A 19,764-nucleotide genomic window follows, 5' to 3' on the forward strand; every position below is an offset into this window, starting at 1 on the left:
CAAATCGCAAGAGCAAATTCACTAGCCCACCTTTAGATGAAGTATAACAGACAAAAAAATGATGTCATCACCATCAGGGTAATGTTTGTTATTTTTCACTATGGGGAATGTTTTCTGTTCCTTGCCGTGAAAGTGCTGAACTGCATTTTTGAAAGATTATTTTTCATTACTAAATAATTCATGCCATGCTATTAATTATTGAGGTCCAGATCTAATAAAGACACAAGTTTGTGCCTAATGCCTATACTTGGCATGTTGACTTAACCAAGGGAAGAATCCACTGACACTAAAATATTTAATATTACATTTTAAGTTTTCTTTGCTATAGCACAAAGATGATGCAACTGATATAATTCACTTGCTGAATATTCAAAATATAATGATGAATTTCAATTGTTTTGATATCCAGCCATTATTTGAAAACCCACAGCTTCTCTGACAAAATGGGCGCTGACTAGAAAGGAAAACTCATTACTGAATGTTAAATAAATTGAGTCCTTACTTAAACAGAATCTTTTCAGACAAGAACCAGGCGCGGAACTACAGGGTGGTTGGTGGTGTGACTTCACCCCGGCCTGTGACTCCCTAGGGGCCTGGCCTGGCCCCACAAATGTCTATGTCTAGCATCAACGTTGTTTGTTTTCATGTAGCTCTGAAAAGTGTAACCAAAATGGATGCGTCCTCCGGCTCCTAAAGATTTAATTGGCTGACTATTTCGCTGGTTATAAAGACTAGATTGTAAAAGTATTTTTTTGACTGACATTCAAGCTCATATAGGCCTATAAAGTTACAAATACATGAAACATTGGATTGCATAGACACTTTAGACATCACTTTAAAAGTAATACGGAAGTCAGAAATTAACATATAGGATAATAGATTATATAGTTATAGTATACACAGAGCTCTTCACAGGTTCAAAAGGATGGACACAACCATAATGGACATAATATGGACCTCTGAAATTGGTTCTGAGATCGGAGTGGAGCCGGCTGCCGACAAAGAATGTACCCGCGCAGGTTTTCACCTCGATGAATCGATGAAGTAATCCATTCCATGACCATGATCGTGATGATCACTCACACCATTGATTTGAGTCCACAGAGGTTTGATGCGTTGCGTGCGTGTGTATAGTCTCGGCTTTCACTTTAACTTACAGAGAAACTTGTTCTCCCATAGCCTATATTTCGCTGCAGTGATCTGATCTGATCCCTGCATGGTCAGCTCACAGCAGCACTTGATCAAATTACCGAGCCTACTGCTGTTTTTTGTGTGACACCTTCAGAGACCAACAGTAGAATGGTCATTGCAGCGAGACAGGCAAGCGCCGTGTAGCCAATATATGACGATTGTTGCGCAATCGTCATATATTGGCTACACGGCGCTTGCCTGTCAACAACAAACAAAATGGGAACAGTGTTAACCATGCAGTTCGGGTTCGAGAACAAAAAATAATAATCATTAGACAAGTCATCTCCCAAAAGTGGGGGGGACGACATTTTGACCCTTTGAACGTTTACAAACGAGCCCAACAACCCGCAACTACCGATAATTCACAAGCAACTTTACAGAAAAACATGCCCAAACTCTCTTATAATGAACAGACATGGCAACGCTGTCTTAGAGCGATATTTCCTGACACACGCACACACATTTCCTCTCACGCCTCACAATCTACAGACAGCTCTTGCAAACCCACCCACTAATTGGGAGTATATCCGCATCAAAACACTAGGGGGGATTTAACTGCAGTCTTAGTGATAAATATGTTATTTCTGTTCTTGTTTTGAGATTGTACTCCACATACTGGAAAGGTTTGAGCAGGCAGATATGTAGTGATGATTAAATGAGGAAAAGAGGTTGCGCATCAGCAATGGTTTTCATGCTCTGATGAAGGCTGCATAGCCGAAACGCGCAAGTGTTTATTTTTGGTGTGTGCCAATAAGGAAATGGAAATGTGAGTACTTTGTCCGCCATTTATTACATTTTTGTATGAGTTACCTTTTTGGATTTTAGTTGTAGAAGTAATTTGGTCTGCTGAAGTGTGGCCTTCCTTTTAGTCTATGTTGAAAACTCAACGAGCCAAGCATGGACTCCACGTCCATGACATTCTCTACAAGAGTGGTTCTCAAAGTGAGGTTCAGGGCCCCCAGCAAAATGAAGAACAGTTTAATGGCACTCTTATTTGACATAATGTGCCATTAAATACTATAGGGATGTTGTCACTCCCTCTACTATTGCGAGTGTCGCTCACCTTCTTTTTTTTGTATTTAACATATTGTTCCGAATATAAGACGGCTCTGATTATAAGACGACCCCCATTTTTTTCTCATTTGTCTCAAATTGAATGTCAGACTAGTCCCCGATTATAGTTTTCTAGGATATTTAGGATATTGTAAAAAAACTTCTTATATTCAGGCAGTGCATTGAGGGCAAGGTCGCAATGACTATTTTGAATACCAATCCCATTTTTATCATTTGTATCAATTTAGAGTTCCTTGAAATGAAAACGTATGAGAATAACTAAAAGCCGACAACTGCCTCATTGGCATTGTGCTAGAGTGATATCTTATTCAGTGTGCTGGACTGGACACACATCAGCACTGAAGTGCAGGGCAAGCGGTTTGTGAAGAGAACAAAGGCATTCAGATAAAGGCTAATCCTTAACCCGTTGAAGAAAACCAACTTCACACAGACTAGGAACTTAATCCTGTTTGACACAAATGGTTTTGCCTTCCCCATGATCTGTTGTCAGGTGGGCATGACGAAAGAGGCCAATTCAAATTCCAGACGCACTGTACTAGCGGCATACATGGACCAGGTCATGAACCAGGTCTAGGAAAACAAGCCCAAAAGAAGCGACTAATAGACCACATGGGCATTTTAAACCTATATGACTAGCTTGTAGGTAGATTGGCTATTTTCTAAAGAATCTTGGGGGGAAATGGGTGACGCATTTTTTATATGTTTTGCAATATTTTAACACACATCACATGGGGGGGGAAGAGTCCCTGGTATCATGACTGAACTATGAAAAGGCAATCGAGCACTGAAAATGTTTGACAATAACAGCATGCCCAAAATACGGACACCCCGTTGAAAGTAGTTAATGGCAAGCATATGCATTAATGCACTTTGGAAATGTGGGTTTCTTGTGAAGGCATGCAAATGGAGGGAGTCTTAAGTGCTTATAGGAATGAAGCAAGGTGAGAGAAGACAAGGACAAGGCATACATATAGACCCAAACATAGCACATCTCTTCATCAGCCTGAACAGAGCTGATAAAGAGATGTCCCCGTACCGTACCAGACATATTATGGATGAGGAGGAAGCTCTGGCTCTAGTGTGTGGGCTCACTGGGCTGAGATAAACATGCACACAGCATGGACAAGCATGCCTAATGGAGTCTGAGGAGGACCCAAAGAACATATAAAAAATATATGCTCTCTCTTGCCGACTTCAGGTCAGCATCTAAGTATACATATCGTATACTGTATGCCTCACTAGTGTTGAAGGGGGTGATATTTCTTTGTTAAAATGAGTGTTATAGCTCCAATCCGATAGCAACCATTTCTATAACAGTTGCTTTCAGACTTTTTGTGCCCAGCCCAAGTCACACCAAAGGACATGTCAAATTCTCAAGGCACGTTCAAGATTTGGCACCTTGCATTCCTCTTGCTTGTTGTTGTTGTGAAAATATGATGGGGCCTTGTGTCACATTAATACGGGTAGCTTGGGTGTCGACAATGTGGCGATTGTGGCTCCCTGAACAATGTCGTTGAATAGCCCTGTCCTAGGGTCGGTGACATTATTCCGATGGCGCATTGGTCCGCCTCGCCTCATTACTAACACTGTCCCTAACCGCACATGAAGCCACATTGTCGGACTAATGCACCGTCGAAAATTGAAAGCGGATCCCATTGTCCTAGGCATATGAATAACACATACTGTATCAAGCTCAAAACCAGCACCATTCTCTGTTAACCAGCCAGGCCTGGTTGTGAGCCGTTGATGTATTTCCTCCAGAATAGGGACACTACAGGGTTAAAGAGAGGAAATATCTTGTTCAATGTTGACATTCTGTAATCAGCGAGTTTTATGGCAATCTAGCCTTCTCCTTAGATTTTGAGATGTAAATAGAAACTCTGACCTAATGATGGCACCAAACGACAAAACGAAAGGCCCTGGTCACTAAAATCGAGCCCGATCTCACCCAAACACAGTGAAATAGCACGGATTGGCAATTCCGTACATACACGCCTAGAAACCCACAATCTGTACGTATTGCACTACTACAGTTTTGACCGCGATGGCTTTCACTAGTATTGTATGTACGGAATTGCCAATCCGTGCTATTTGTTTGGGTGAATTCAGGTTTGACATTATTTTTATTTATTTTTAGATTAGATTCAATTTATTGTCACTGTGCAGAGTATACAAATACTTTGACACTGAAGTGAAGAGTGCTGTCTAGCCAGAAGTGCAATACAGTAGGCTAATGCAGCAATGAGAGAATAAATACAGAAAATGTACATTGTGTACAGTAATATATAGGGAATAATTAATAAATAATGAGTACCGGTATCTTGGTAGAACCAAGTATAATTGCGAATTCAGTGAGCACTAACTATGAGAGCTAGCAGAACATGTCTGTATGTCTATCTGTCTGTCTCGCTGTAACACCACACACACAATGCGTTCGCTTCCCGCGTCTTACTTGTGTAGATAAGGTATATGAGAAGAACAGAGACAGCGCCCCTCCATCACCGTCTATGGGGAGGATTTCAGTGTAATATGTACAGATTTTATTTCTTTTTTTTGCATTTATGTATGGAAATGCCAATCTGTGCTATTTCACCGTGTTTGGGAAAGACCGGGTTATTGCTGAAATCAGTAAGGTTCATCCCTCCTGCTCCATGGAAGTGCACCAAATTCTGCTGGAATCCAGCCAGTGTTTTTTGAGATACTGTAACTTATTTGGGCCCAAAGTGGTGGGTGGATGGACCTACTGACACCACCATTCATTGAGCCCCACCTCTAGCATCCACACACTGACTAAATGATGTACAGGTGAATTATTTTATTGTTATTGCACTGAACTATCATAATTCTGCAGGCATCCTGCCATACCTCAACGACAGTTAGTTAAAATTATCCGACTGATGTTCGGTGAAGACAAGAGTGTCTCCCAGTGAACATGCATCACAGTTCAAGCGGTGCACTTGTCCTTGAGAATCTCTCTTCCCCCATATAAAACATGATCACCTGTAGTTATGTTCTTAATGGCCAGAATCCACGTCCGCCATCACAAAGCCTTGGAGACACCAACAACCAACCAGCCAATCAATATAACCCCCATCGCTATGGAGACCCATTATTGGAGCCTTGATTTGCTCAGCCTTGCCGTTATAGAGGATGGAGCAGAATGTCAATAAGCTAAACCTTTAATAGTGCAGCCTCTACTGCCTTCAGTAGCTGGCCCATGGAGGTCAGTGCACAAGTCAGTGCTCCCCCCCCCCCCCCCTATTTAGTAGTGGTGAATCTAAGTGAATTACTGCTATTGTATTTAATTTACCGCCTCCCGGTGGTGGGTGGGAGTCACAGGGTTGCCCCCCCTGGGCCCTGACACCAGACACTAATTTATTCAACAAGTGGAGGAAGGCGTGGGCCCACACATCGCATCCCGGCATGGCCAACTCTCATTTCACGCTGTCAGAGAGGCAGCGTTGCCATTGTGTTATCTGACGAGCACAGTTGTAATCCCCTCTCAACGATCCACCCGCACCTTTCCTCCTTAAGATTTTTTTCTTCACCGGTCATGCATGACATAGGCTGCAATAGGTGCTGAGAGAGGATGACATGCAAGAGGAGAGAGACAGTGTGTTTGTTGTGTTGGCTGTGTTTACCTACAGTAACGGTATGCGTGCAGCTAGACCCCGGTGCCCTAATGTGAGTGACCTTCACATCGCGCTATGTGTCATCCCTGATAGCACAACATAAACATGAGCCACAGCCAAACACTCTTTCAGTGAACTCGTGTCTCTCAAACGCAGTCAGTATAATTGTCTCCATTAACCATTTAGACCTGATTTATACTTTGTGGCAAAAAAAGAATCGGCTGATCCATTTTAAGCTCACAACATTGCGAGTTTGTAGATCTATTCTGCTATTTCAAACAAATAAATGAGCCTATAAGGACATGACCAAAATAGGGACACCAGGTTGAAAGTGGTGAACTCTGTGTTGAAGCTAAAGTCAATCTCACCACTTCGGTCTTAGTCCGGTACGGTAGTAGCTGCGATTTTAGTTCAATTCAATTCAATTGATCTTTATTGGCATGAGAAAACGTACATTTACATTGCCAAAGAAGAAGTGGAACAGGACAATCAAAATAACACAATGTATTTACAAATAAATATTGGATATAAATAGGACTTAAATAAAGGTGTAAACAGAGCTGTGTTACATTAACACTTTGGGTAATACTATCTTGGGAAACTATATTTGTAAAAGGATACAGCATCGTATGTACTCCCTACGCCGACTTAGATCGCTTGGTGCTAGCAGTCAGATCTTGTCTCTTTTCTATACGTCTGTGGTTCAAACTGTGATGTTGTACTGTAGCATGGCCTGGTTTAACAGCCTATCAATGGTATATAAGAACAAACTATACCGTAGCCAAATTAAGATCTGCGCTAGAATTGTTGGTAGGCCAGTTGAGGTCTTGTTACGTTCCTTTACAGAGGCCCAGACCAAGAGCATGCTTAGGTCACATTCTCACCTAATACTTCGGTAGACTCAATGCGAATGGGCGGAGAAATTGGGATTCTTGCATATTTAATTTGCTGCGGTTTGTCTTCACACTGGCTGTGTCAAGCGCAGCAAGGAAACGCAACAGGGAATTTTATCAATATGTTCAATTCATAAACTATAACCTACACAGTGAAATCTATGGTGTTAAAATTATACTCATAACGTGCATGTTTTGTGCCGTTGGGGGCTGGATGTCTCTCTCTCTCTCCCTCCCTCTCCGCAAGCACTGTTCCTTTGGGCATAGATAGAGGCACAGCACGTCCCCACACAGTGACAGCACTCCATGTTTACGGCACGCACACAGACACAGACTGTCTTGCTTCTAAACGCAAAACTAATTTCAGTGAAAGCTGACAATAAAGTTGTATCGTATCGTAAAAAGATTGTGCATTTTCTCTTTTTCTGTCAGATACTTATACATAGGAGACGTGAGCTTTATACTTTTGAATGTTTTTGCATTCACTTAGTATAAAAACATTTGCGACAAGTAGCAGCAATGTATTCAAATGTAATTGAATTAACATTAGTTGTTCTGTTTATATAACGGAATTTCGTTATATCGGAACCTCAAGAGAGGTAGTTCTCTCTCTCTCTCTGCTTGCAGCCTTGCATCAATATTTGTCATCAAATACTTATGTGATTAATTTTGCTGTGACAAATCAATAACAAGTCATTTGTTACCTAGCAGCAGTGGCACAATTACAAATCGATCTCGAGTTAAATTAACACTCTGGATTTTACCGTTGCAGACAGTAATCAAAACTGTAATCAAAGCTTATGAGGTAGGCTTGGGGGGTGCAGGTTTTCAGTTAATCATGTATAGTATGCTGTATTACTGCCAGAATTGGTGTGCCATATTCTGCTGATTAATTAGTTTAATTTTTCATTAATTAGAGAATAATGATCAGTCTAGAATATGGAGTTCCTTTAATGACATTTTGATTTAGTTTCAAATGAAGACCTGGTTAGACTGTACTGTATATTATGTTTTGGACAGACGATATTAAGATACATATATAAGGTATAAGGCATTATATAAACACATTTATAATGCACAAAGTATATATCACTTGTTACAAATGTATATAGTGATGCATAACAACTTATAACAAGGTTTAAGTATTACAAGTGCTGGTCATATATTACAGCCTGTGGCTGTATGTATTATTATTCTTGTGTTCGATTAGTAGTACGATAAATCTATATGTCAGTAGGCTGCTTATTATTATTATTATTATTATTCCATTGTCGTTTCCTTGGACATGTTACAGTACGTTTTAACAGCGGGCGAGCATCGGCGTGTGACGTAGGCCTGATCACCTGTCACGTGGCTTCGCGGTCTTCCTGTGTATGTACAGGGCTTTTTAAAGACAGTCTGTGGCTAGCAACGCTACGGCAGCTCTCCCTGCAGCCGATGCCATGTTTTGTTATGTTTAGCCACTTTTCATTAGTTTGTGTTTCTGTTCAGTTCTGCTTTGTTTGTGCCTGTTAGAGAGGACATCCGTTTGGTAGCTTTAAGTTGTCGGCTTGTCAGGGTTAGGTTCATTAATTGAACACAAAATGAATTGAAAACAAAACTTTTCTTTTGTTAGTTCGTTGTCTGAACTCCTGTCATTGTGAGTAGCCATTCTGCAGAGACTTTGTAAATATTCTGACATTCAATATTCTGAGCCTTTGTAGATATATATATATATATATATATTTCATCCATTCTGATCCATTGTGTATATATCTATTTATTCTGTCATGTCTCATGAGCAAAGCTTGTAAAAAACAATTTAAGTACTTATAGTATTAAATACTTTGACATAAGTGACATCAGCCTCGTCCTTCCACCTGTTATTTATAATGCATTCAAATGCATTACAAATGGCCTTATATTGCCTTAGAGACCTCTGTCGGGTGGAAACCCCATATGTCCCAAACTTTTACTTTTCAGCATTCAAAATAGCAAAAGTATCAGCTCTACAAACACAAAACATGGCGTGGTGTGGATTTTGATACATTTGTGTGATGCTGTAATATAAAGTAGAGCATTATTAAAAAAAAAAAAGAGAAACACAGTTGGAGGCAATAAGAGGTTTCTGACCGACAGCAACGACAGATACAGGCTTACCGATGATGACCCTAAGTTTGACTCCACTGTAGCCTCACGTGTACTATTGTGAGGCTTGGCTTTCCTTTCTCTGCCAATGTGATAATGGGCATGAACAGTGTGGTCAGAACTAATGACATGAAGCACTTTATAATGGGTCCTGCTTCATGTTTCTAATTGCTGAGAACATAATGACCTCGCATGATGAACCCCCAGAGCCAGAGTGCAGTTCCTGTCAGTCAATAATTGGCCATTTTAATTTGCAGAGAAGAGAGACCGCAGGAAATTCACTCAAGCAGGTTGAACCTGACATTTGGTGGCACATATAGGGTCAGTCAGTCCCCATACTGGACAGCAGAATTCAGTTGTTATACAATACGTACTGTAATCAAAGGGAATGCCTGCCTGTGAAATGAAGAACTATAGGATACTATGCATTTTAGCCAGTTACCCGGCTTAACTCACAGAGGATTGATTTGTCCACTTGAGCCCTATTCTCATTCATTGTAGATAGTAGATCTACAAGCTCACAATGCGGCACATCATTACAAAAAGTTGCCTATAATGACATGCCGTCACATCACAGCGCATTGTGAGCTTGTAGATCCAATTTTATGATCTTTTTTTGGGGCATTTTTGAAAGAATGTTTACCTATAATGATAATAAGTAGGTTGATAGTGTTTTGTTGGCAGTCTCATCACACATGTGCATTTGAAATGGTCTCATTAGTATTACACTCCTCACCTTTCTCTGTGAATATGTATGTCTTTTCATTAGCACAGAATGTTGTCACTCTAGCCCTCTCCTCACCTCGCCTGCTCTGTGGTCTCTAGTTGTGTAGCATCTCATGGACACACAGATCAATATTTTATGGCCATGTGGCGGTAAATATAAATGAGATGACCTTGTTCTATGGGGGATTCCACACACTCACTCTCTACTTAAACACCTAAACCCTATTATACTTTGTTGACCGGGGTCCTCCAGGGGTCTTTCCTTCTTTCCCTCTAGTCTACGCCAAATCTCTTTTCCCAAAAGCTCCTGTTGATAATGTGTTCATCACACATTTTATGGACCCGTGCTGCCCTCTAATCACATGTCTAATCTCTATTCCTTGAGCTTTTGGGCCTGTGGCTCGCCGGCTATGGTGGTGTTATGTCACGCTGAGTTCCTTCCACAGCGAGGTTGCTCGCGGTGACAGTTCGCCTCACACAGTGGCACTTCAGTCAACTAATACTACCGTATTAGCCCTAGAGCTGATATCAGTTATCAACCTCCTGTCAATCCCCTCAAATAAACAGCAAGAGGTTTCACACAAACAGCCTCTGGAGAATGCTTGCTCCCTGCACAGCCTTCCTTGGCCAGTGGACCATGTTTATTGCGAATGAGTTTCAAGCGGTGCACCGCCTGGCTATACTACAACAGGCTGGTTACTACAGCATACAGCACGCTCCTGGCTACAACGTGCTGCCTGGGTGGTTACTATATGGCATGCTGCCTGTTACTATACAACTTGCTTAATGTAAATCGCTCTGGATTAAGAGCGTCTGCTAAATGCCTAAATTGAAAAAAATTGTAACACGATGTGTTGGTTACTATGGCACAATGCCTGGTTAGTACAGCAGGCCGGCACAATTTTATAACTTTACACTGAGCTCAGACGCATCAGTTAGTTACACTTCATGATGCTATTATTCAGTGTTTTAAAAAAGAACAATCTGCTTGCTGCCATGTGTGCAAGCATGCACGCAGTGACGCACGCACACACACACGCACACCGCTCAGGTGCTGTGGCCAGTATTGACCGAGGGGAGTTGAGCATGGATTGTTTTTTGTCCAACATAGGCGTGGTAGTGATTTTGGTCAAGATGATCCATATTAGGCTATTGGACTGAAACAAGCCAATTATAGTCAGTTATAGGCTATAATCCAAGGGCACTGAGGAAAAGCAGTGTACTCAAATATGCATTTTCCTTTAGTTTTAGGTTGTTAGGGACAGATCGAAATTTAAGTAGGGGTACCCCTGGAGGAAATGTATGAGCCCTGATATAAAATACCATGCCCCTCCCTCTGAATGACATCAAATGCGTTTGTGGTACACTCACTACACTGGCAGGTTATTATGGGATTTTGCTAAACCTTCCTCAGCCTGAGGAAGGTTGCAAGACCGAAACGTTGCTTCTTAAATAAATGCTCTGAACCAAGCAAGTGGCGGTGTGCGGGTGTCTCCCTAATAACAACCTAAAACATGAACCTTGGTTGAAAAAAACTAAAGTTGTCCTTTAACCACTCGAACTCTAGCATTCCTATTCTGGGGGAACATTCACAAAAATCGATCTACAAGCACACGCAGCGCATTGTGACTACAGGGCCCATGGGAATACTGTATATGGGTGACTGGTGGCTTATATTGGGTTTAAGTGGTTAGCCCATGGCTGAATTCACACCGTTAAAATATTCTGCTTTACTGGCTTTTAAAGTTGATGACTGGGAAAAAAATCATCATTAGTTCATTAATAATGCATTTGTATCCATTGTCTGTATATATCGTGCCTGTATTGGTCTCCAAGAGTGCACTGTCTGTGTGGAAGGAAAGCCGTCTGTTCCAATCTAGTCTCCAACTTGGCCCTCATTTTTTAGTCATTAAATCACGTGAACATCCCATCTGTCCTCCGTTCACGCTTCCTTATCCATCGGCATAAGCTCTATTCTTCGTATCACAGAACTGTGCAAGGATTTCCTTGGCTTTTGGGAAGCGTGGGGGTCTGGTTTAAGGCCTCTCAAAGTGGTTGTGACAAACTCATTCCGGGTGAAAATCTTGCCTTTGCTCCACTCAATTGAATACATTTATTCCGGATGGTGTGAATAACGCCACCCAGCATATTGAATAATCGACATGGCTTGTGATTCGTTTGAAACGAAGGTGCACGAGGCTGTCTCTTCACTTGTTTACTAGCCTCCAGACAAAATGGTGCAGTTGAGGAGGCTTTTATACGAGCCAGAACTGCCATCAGAATTTAATTAAAAACTATCACGGAAAGATTGTGTTATTTCCCGAGGACTATTTGAAGCATTTGAAGTCTTAGTTGGATCATTGGTGTTTACCGCTTTCCAGAATGTTTCCTGTAAGGAAGGTCTTTTTTTATTTCCTGAAGTAAAACAGAAGTTTACTTTAAGCTTACAAGTAGGCCTAAATCACACCCATTTAGTATCAATAATTAAAACGTGTAGTACAACATATTAGTCTGTGGTTTGTTTGTTTTTAAAGACATTCTTTGCCTTTATCTTTGCTTTACCTGGGAAAACTCAAAACGGAATAATAGTTTCATAGGTGGGACACTGTCCAGCTCCATATATTGAGATCTAGGGTTTGATGAATTCAGATCAACATATGGAATGAATTCTGTACTGGCCATATATGGAGCGTGTCTCGAGTGTACAGGGTTTCCTGAGGTCAGATCAACATATGGAATGTCAGAACAGGTCAGCTCCATATATGGAGATATAAGGGTTTGATGAGGTCAGATCAACATATGGAATGAATTCTGTACTGGCCATAATTATATGGAGCGTGTCTTGAGTGTACAGGGTTTGATTAGGTGACGGGTCAGATCAACATAAGGTGTGACGGACACCAGATGCACGTTTTCATGTTAAACTGCACTGAAATGCACTGAAAGCCCGTGATCGCAGGGAACCATAATCTATCACCTATAGTGGTTCTCAAAGTGGGGTCCTTGAAAGGGTTCCAGAGGGTCACCTCACCAGCTAAATTAGTTAATATAGCATAAAAATCGGTCTAATCACTTGAACCCCATATACATTTTCAAAACATCTTTGAAACATTTTAACACAAATCTTTGACATGAATTCGTTTTGAGAGATCTATATAATCGATAATCTATGCGCTGTCAAAATTGCACAGCGAAAATATGTTCTGTTAAATTTTCACACATCCTGCTCGAAATAGAACGGGAATATTCAGGTTACATGAGAACAACATGATTCCAGTTGAAAATACAAACTGTAGACTTAGATAGCCATAGGGGTTTGTTTATGTATGTCATATTCATGCATGGCATCATTCTGTAATTCAGCCCCTGACCCACTTTGAGATGACGTCCTCTGGACTTGATACTGCGTTGAGTCATCATCACCCACTTGAATCACCCTTGCACCACACTGGGAGTTTAGTACAGCATACATTTAATGATTTTTTAAATAGATGTGCATCCATTGTTTTCACTCAATTAAGCATTTGATCCACATGTTGATTCTGCTCTGAACCATTTGATTATTAGAATCTCTGGTCTATTCATCGTGCACTCATCCTTGAAGCACCTCTGACCTGAGGCATGCCTCTGCCCTTAACCTCAATATAATTTGAAGTGCGTGAGTCACAATTTGCCATAATTGTCATTGTCAATTGTCATACCCGGAAGTTATGCGGGAACGCCTACTGTGTGGCAAAAAAACTTTTCTGGCCTTGAGAGCCCATACATCCAAACAGAAAAGTCCTATCTGATAGCATTAAATGACGTTAAACGACATTAAACTCACTTTGCCAAGTCACATTGCCACTCGATTTGCCACTCACGTGCATACCCTCTATTCTGGGAGGAGCAGTCACCCAAAAATAACCGATCTACAAGCTCACAACACGTCATGTTGAGCTGCATGATTGTGAGCTTGTAGATCGGCTATTGTTGGTGAAGCGATTTGGTGTAGGGGGGGATGGACAGTGTACAGGGGTGGTTGAAGTGCATACACACCTGCACATCAACTGTATACTACGCGCTTGCTGCTGGGAGAAAAGTTGATTTCAATTTAAAACCTTGGAATAATTGAATTTTGACGGCTGCATCAGACACCCTGCTGAGAACACTTGCAAGCCAATGAGCTGTAGGCAAGACTTAAGGCTGTACTGGATTGATTTTTTTGGGGGGGGGATTTCTTTTTTGAGTTAACAACCCAACTAGCATACAGGCCATGATTTGAAATCGTGTCATTTTCTAAACGTCCAGTGATTCTGCCACGCTGTCCCTCCACACATCTTGTCCAGATGCCTGTCATACCTCATTACCCAGTTTCCTCTGTACATCTCATACCACCTACCCACCTCTTCTCTTCTGACAATCAGCTTTGCTATTTCTTTTCATTCCCCTCACTCCCATTTCCACTTGTCAAACCCAGACGGAGCCGTAATATCCAGCCGTCTATAGGCTACAGTGCCTTTACTTTATCGCTATCTTCCTTTTTAAATCTCTTTCACAATCCTTCATCCGACTCACACAGCAGTCGTTGTCCTCTCCATCTGTTCTCTTTTTTCCCTTCTCTATTTCTCGGCATCATTTCTTGTACCCCCCCACCCCCACAACCCAACCTCTTTCTAGTCCTCCTCGCTCCCAGTTTGCTAATCTCTCTGCTCCCTCTGGCTAAATGAATCACCCCCTCAATTTATCTCACACGTACTTCTTTGCCTAAAGCTCATTCTTTCTCTCCCTCCTAATTCCATAAGCACAGCTTTCTCTCCTATATATGTCTCAGGGTTGGGTTCTCCTTTTGCCATCGTTGCTCATTTTGTACCTTTTCTCTGTCCACCTTCTTCTTCTCTCTCCTCCTCTTCCTCCTACTGGTCATATTACTCCCTCTTTTCACCATTCATCAGCGGAGGTGCTGTTATTCGACTAGTCGCCTTACAACCCCTGGGTTCACAGAGTCACAGCTCTGCCTCCGCTCAAGGATTATGCAGATCTTAATCCCCCCCACCTCACCCCACTCCCCACTCACACCTGGGGTTGACAGGCCATGAAATAGGGAAAGTTTTGAGAGAGAGAGAGAGAGAGAGAGAGAGAGAGAGAGAGAGAGAGAGAGAGAGAGAGAGAGAGAGAGAGAGAGAGAGAGAGAGAGAGAGAGAGAGAGAGAGAGAGAGAGACTTCATTGAATAATTAATAATGCACGGTTTTGTTTATTGTTTTGAAGCCATTTTTAGATACAACTCTTCAAAATAACAATAATAAGCAATGCACATAGCCTCCCCCCAGCTTTCTTAAATTAGTAGGCTAAATGGTGCGTCATGGAAAGAACGGTCACAAAATGTATTTTCAAAACATTTCCACAGGTTGTTTTTAGAACAATGCTTGTTTTTGGAACAAAGTTTGATTTTATGATTATCCTATATAATGCCTCTGCTAGAACTGGAGCGGTAGCCTATACCTATTGCCTACTTGGAATATTTGTAGTGAGAGCAATTTGTGCATAGATATAGAGACCCATGTCAGAATTGAGCTGCGTTTGATTTGATCATGTTTTATGATTATTTTTGCTGTTTTACACGCATACACGCACGCACGCACACGCGCGCAACAAACGCACTGAACCAAACGACCCACACACAACCCAAGTGTTTGGTTTGCTAAAGGTGAAACTTAACGCTATTTCTTTCATAGCAAAGTAGGCCTATAACTCTTGCCAACTATAAACTTAATTGATGATAAATAACTCACTCTCAATTAGCCTACTATAATGGTCCAAAACTTGATGACCACCACCAAAGGTGGTGAAAAGTGAAAGTGACAATCGTGCGATGGTGCGCACATGTCATGCACAGACAACAAACATCAATAAGTAACATTCCTTACCTGATGAAGCCTCCGTGAAAAATGCAGAAAGACAACAAGACATATAATAGAATCCTAGGGACTTGTGGGAGCATTCTCTGACTCAGTCTCTCGCTAGTTCCCGGTGAACAACTTGCAGAAAGAACCAATGTTTTTCTTTTCTTTTTTGTTGTTGTTGAGAAGAATCACCGTCTCATCCAGTGATGATGCGGAGCGTCTACTAGTAGTGAGAGTATGGACCCAGAGAAGGACGGCATCGTCTCTCTGAGTGATCCGAGCGAGGAGGAGCGCGTCTTTGGGGAAACTTCCCCCCCTCCCACTTTAATAATAATAAGTCCGCACGGCTGTGCAAATCCACCAAATCCAAAGCTCTGGGGCACTGTGTTAGTATTAGCATGTGTGTGAATGCAAGTGTTGGTGAGCGTATTTGTGTGTTTTTATTGTTTATTTAATTGTATGCATTTATATATTTGAAGGCAGTGAGTGTTGTGCGTTTTTCTCGGGTGGCTTTTTATGAGCAGCCGCTCGGCGCTCCGTGGATTTATAACGGGTGACGATTTAAAGGGACAGTAGCATTGTTTTACTTTGACGGCTGACAGAAATTCCCTGACTAATTAGCTGCAGTAGAGGGTGAATAAAGTGAGTGGCAAAGCGACTAGCCTCGGAAACCCAGACGTTTTTATTTCCAGGGAGAAACAAAGCGACAAGCAAAGTGAGTTCAACATTATTTAACGTTGTTTAATTAATGCAATTAGATAGGATTTTTCTGTTTGAATGCATGGGCTGTCAAGGTCGTTTTTTGACACTCAGTAGCATTACTCTATGCTCAGTCATAGAGTATAAAGAAAGATAGAGACTGAACCAACATCACCTATATTTCCCATAGCTGCATAGTAATCTAGTAAGAGAGTTTTGATACAAAGTTGTGATCCAAACATTGGATAGAATGAGCACTTTGCATTCCATTGTTAATGTTAGCCACAGCAAACATGCTTAGCTCAGGGGTCATTTTTGTCAATTCAATTTTTGCCACAGTCATACAAAATTATTTGATACTAATAATACCAGAAACGCATAAAAGAGCAAGTCCTGAATTACCATCACCGGTCTGAGTGTACAAAATGGTATGGGGCCATTTCTTTCCATTTGTACACTCTCAGAGTTATGGGGTAACTCTGAAAGTTACCCCAAAGTTTGAGAACCACTGTCATGTAGCAAATTCCATTCAAAATAGCAAAATTGCTAAAGTATAGGGTTGAAGTGGTTAATGTATGTTTTGTAACTTTTCTTCAAACTAAAGTTTCCAAATTATTGTAGTGGAGTAAAAATACAATCTTTGCCCCTGAGATGTAGTGGAATAGATGTAAGAAGTATTGGAAATTAGAAACACTCCACAGAAAAGTATCAAATCCTCAAAGTGCACTTAAATTAGGTACTTAAATGTAGTTGCACCACAATTTACAATTTACAGAGAGAGAAGGATGAGGCTGGCAGGGCACTGCGTCAGGCACCCAGAACTTGAGGCAAGTAAATTGACTCTATGGGAGCCAACCCAGGGCAAAGCCAGGAGGGGAAAGAAGCGTACCGCACCTACGTATGTAGACGTGCTGCGGTGCGACAGCTTGGCTGACAACACTGCAGAGCTCAAGAACCTGATGTTGGATAGTGGAGGGCAGCGATCCGGTAATCCAGACTAGGTGGTGTTGGCTAGACCTCACTCTCCCAGCAACTAACTAACAATTTAGGCATTTAGCAGACGCTCTTAATCCAGAGCGATTTACATTAAGCAAGAACAAAAAAAGCATGGCAATACATCACATAACTAGTAGTTATCATGAAACATGCGTAAGCTAAGAATGTAACCGTGGAATATATGAAACTGTACATATATACTATAAAATGCTATTCTAGTGCTGTCTATACATAAAATGTCTGTATAAAATACTATGTCTGTATAAAATATTATCTAAATCTACATAAAGTGCTATAAGTTGAGCCTTTGCATATGCCTGTAAGGTCGTCGGGGCTAGGGCAAGTGCTACGGGCCAGTGACGTAGACTCCGTGGGGGCGGCGGGGCTCGAGCCCTCATGAGGAATTAGACCTGAATACCAGTATATCATTACTCTATGGAATATACTGTATATATTCGCCGTCCCGTTTGTACCACACCAGGTCGCGCCGCGACCGTTCGCGCAATTCTCGTCTTTGCATTGACTTTGTATGTAATCGCACCTTAACACCTCTTTTGTCCTGGCCCGGGGGAAGGGGGGTAGTGGGGGGTGGACCGAGTTGCCTGTCCATTTGTACACATGCAGATCAGGAATTCAAATATATATTCTGGTGGATTGTTTTCACCTGCCAGGTAGGGTATGCATAGTACTGTACTCTGCAATAGGCTACTTGTTCACAATGAGAAGGAGTATAGCCAGATGACTCAGTGCAATCATGGCATTTAAACATGCTCTTCTGTTTATAATCTAAACACTGACACGTTTAAAAAGTGTTACAAATAAGTGTTTAGAACCTAAACCTCTTGGGTTTAGTGTGAAACGAAAAAACAACAACTTTTTCCCCCTGCTGCGGCGGGGACCCCATGACTATTATAAAAACATTTCGTCTCTGCTACAGGCCATGATGGAGTCTGAAGAGGTAGGTTTTCAGACTACGGCGGAAGATTGAGAGTGAGGCTGTAGTTCTGATTGTAATGTAATTGTAAGTGCATTCCATAGTTTTGGAGCCAGAAGGGAGAGTTTGGGGGGCGTGTGGAGCGTTGTCCCGGCGTTTTTAGTGAAGGTACTTTTAAGATTCTGGGACTGGGTAACATGATGGAGATGAGAGGGAAGTATATACTGGCATCAATACAGGTAAGAATCTCTGTCCTGAATGCAAAGTACTGAAATGTTTCATCACCATAGAGTGAAACTTTTCAAACAGAAAGTCACCAAGGGCCAGGCTTTGACATTGACAATTATTTTTGCTATTCTGCCTCATGGTTTTGTGAAAAATGTCCTCCTTTAATCCCCCATTTAATTAATCACTCATTTAATTCCCCTATAATTTAATCACATTAACCCCGTGTCCCTATTTTGGACATGTCATTATACGATTCAACATGGAAATAATGATCACGATTAGGACAATTATGCAAAATAATAATTACGATTAAGCGATTATGTAATAGTTGTGACAGGCCTACATAAACATTCAAGGTCCATTAATGGCTGTGTAAATTGCCGATCACAGACCATGCATTGCGATATGACACATCACTCACAGGGTTTGATGGACAAATTGCCTCACTTCCATCTCTCTTCCGGATTCTGCCACACACGCCCAATGCTCTCAGAGCAGATAAACGGTTTCACCCTTTTTCAGTCTATTTCAGAAAAAACATGAGAGATTAACCTTAACCTTTCACAATTATCTCACTGTCCCCCCTGCCATGGTTATTAAAGATGCATTAGATATCCCACGTTCCTGAGTGACTGGAAATTATGAACCTGGCAGCTCAACCACCTCTCCTACAGCCGTCTCGACCGTTCTGAATACTGGCTCATGAATGAACAACTAAACAAGCACATGTAGTGTTGTTTAGCTTTCACTTTGTTTACCATTATACCTAAGCAGAGAGAAGCAGGCGAGGTCGCGTTCACACATCCGCCTAGGTGACGGCAGACTGCATATGGACAGGTCAGCTCAGGACAGGTCAGCTCCATATATAGAGATCTAGGGGATGGCAGCGGGGGCAGTGTCTTGAGTGTACAGGGTTTGATGAGGTCTGGCCATATATGGAGCGGGTCTTGAGTGTAGAGGGTTTGGTGAGGTCTGATCAACATATCATGGAATGTCAGAACCGGTCAGCTCCATATATGGAGATCTAAGGGTGGCAGCGGGGGCCGGGTCTTAAATTTCGGGCCTGTTTGAGGTCAGATGTAGAGTTGCTGGCCGGCTCCATATGCAGATCTAGGTGTTCTCCATGTATGGATATGCAGGGTTTGATGAGGTCAGTGTCGTGATCTTCATATATATGGAGACGGCCATACAGTATATGGAGTCGACCATATATGGTGACGGCCCCATATATGGAGGGTGTCACGAGGTGTGACGGACTGACGGCCATATATGGTGGCGTGACGGACAGACTGACGGACTTGACTGACAGGTTTTGCAGGTTTTCATAGTAATCTGCGACCTACAGTCGCTATGAATCAGTTGCCAGTAGACTTTCAGTTGC

General features: G+C 41.8%; 1 protein-coding gene across 2 annotated transcripts in view; it reads right to left on the reverse strand.

Moving 5' to 3' along the window:
- glra4a (glycine receptor, alpha 4a) overlaps window positions 1–15,947 on the reverse strand; it is a 51,359-nt gene extending 35,412 nt beyond the window's left edge. For both annotated transcript variants that reach the window (XM_080774231.1, XM_080774230.1), the window contains exon 1: window positions 15,551–15,947. In XM_080774231.1, coding sequence (XP_080630357.1) covers window positions 15,551–15,624 — 74 coding nt within the window. In that variant the 5' untranslated portion in view covers window positions 15,625–15,947. The remainder of the gene's footprint in view (window positions 1–15,550) is intronic.
- Window positions 15,948–19,764: the final 3,817 nt, after the last annotated feature.

The sequence above is a fragment of the Protomyctophum bolini genome (assembly GCF_963924005.1).
Source record: "Protomyctophum bolini genome assembly, chromosome: 10".
Classification (NCBI taxonomy): domain Eukaryota; kingdom Metazoa; phylum Chordata; class Actinopteri; order Myctophiformes; family Myctophidae; genus Protomyctophum; species Protomyctophum bolini.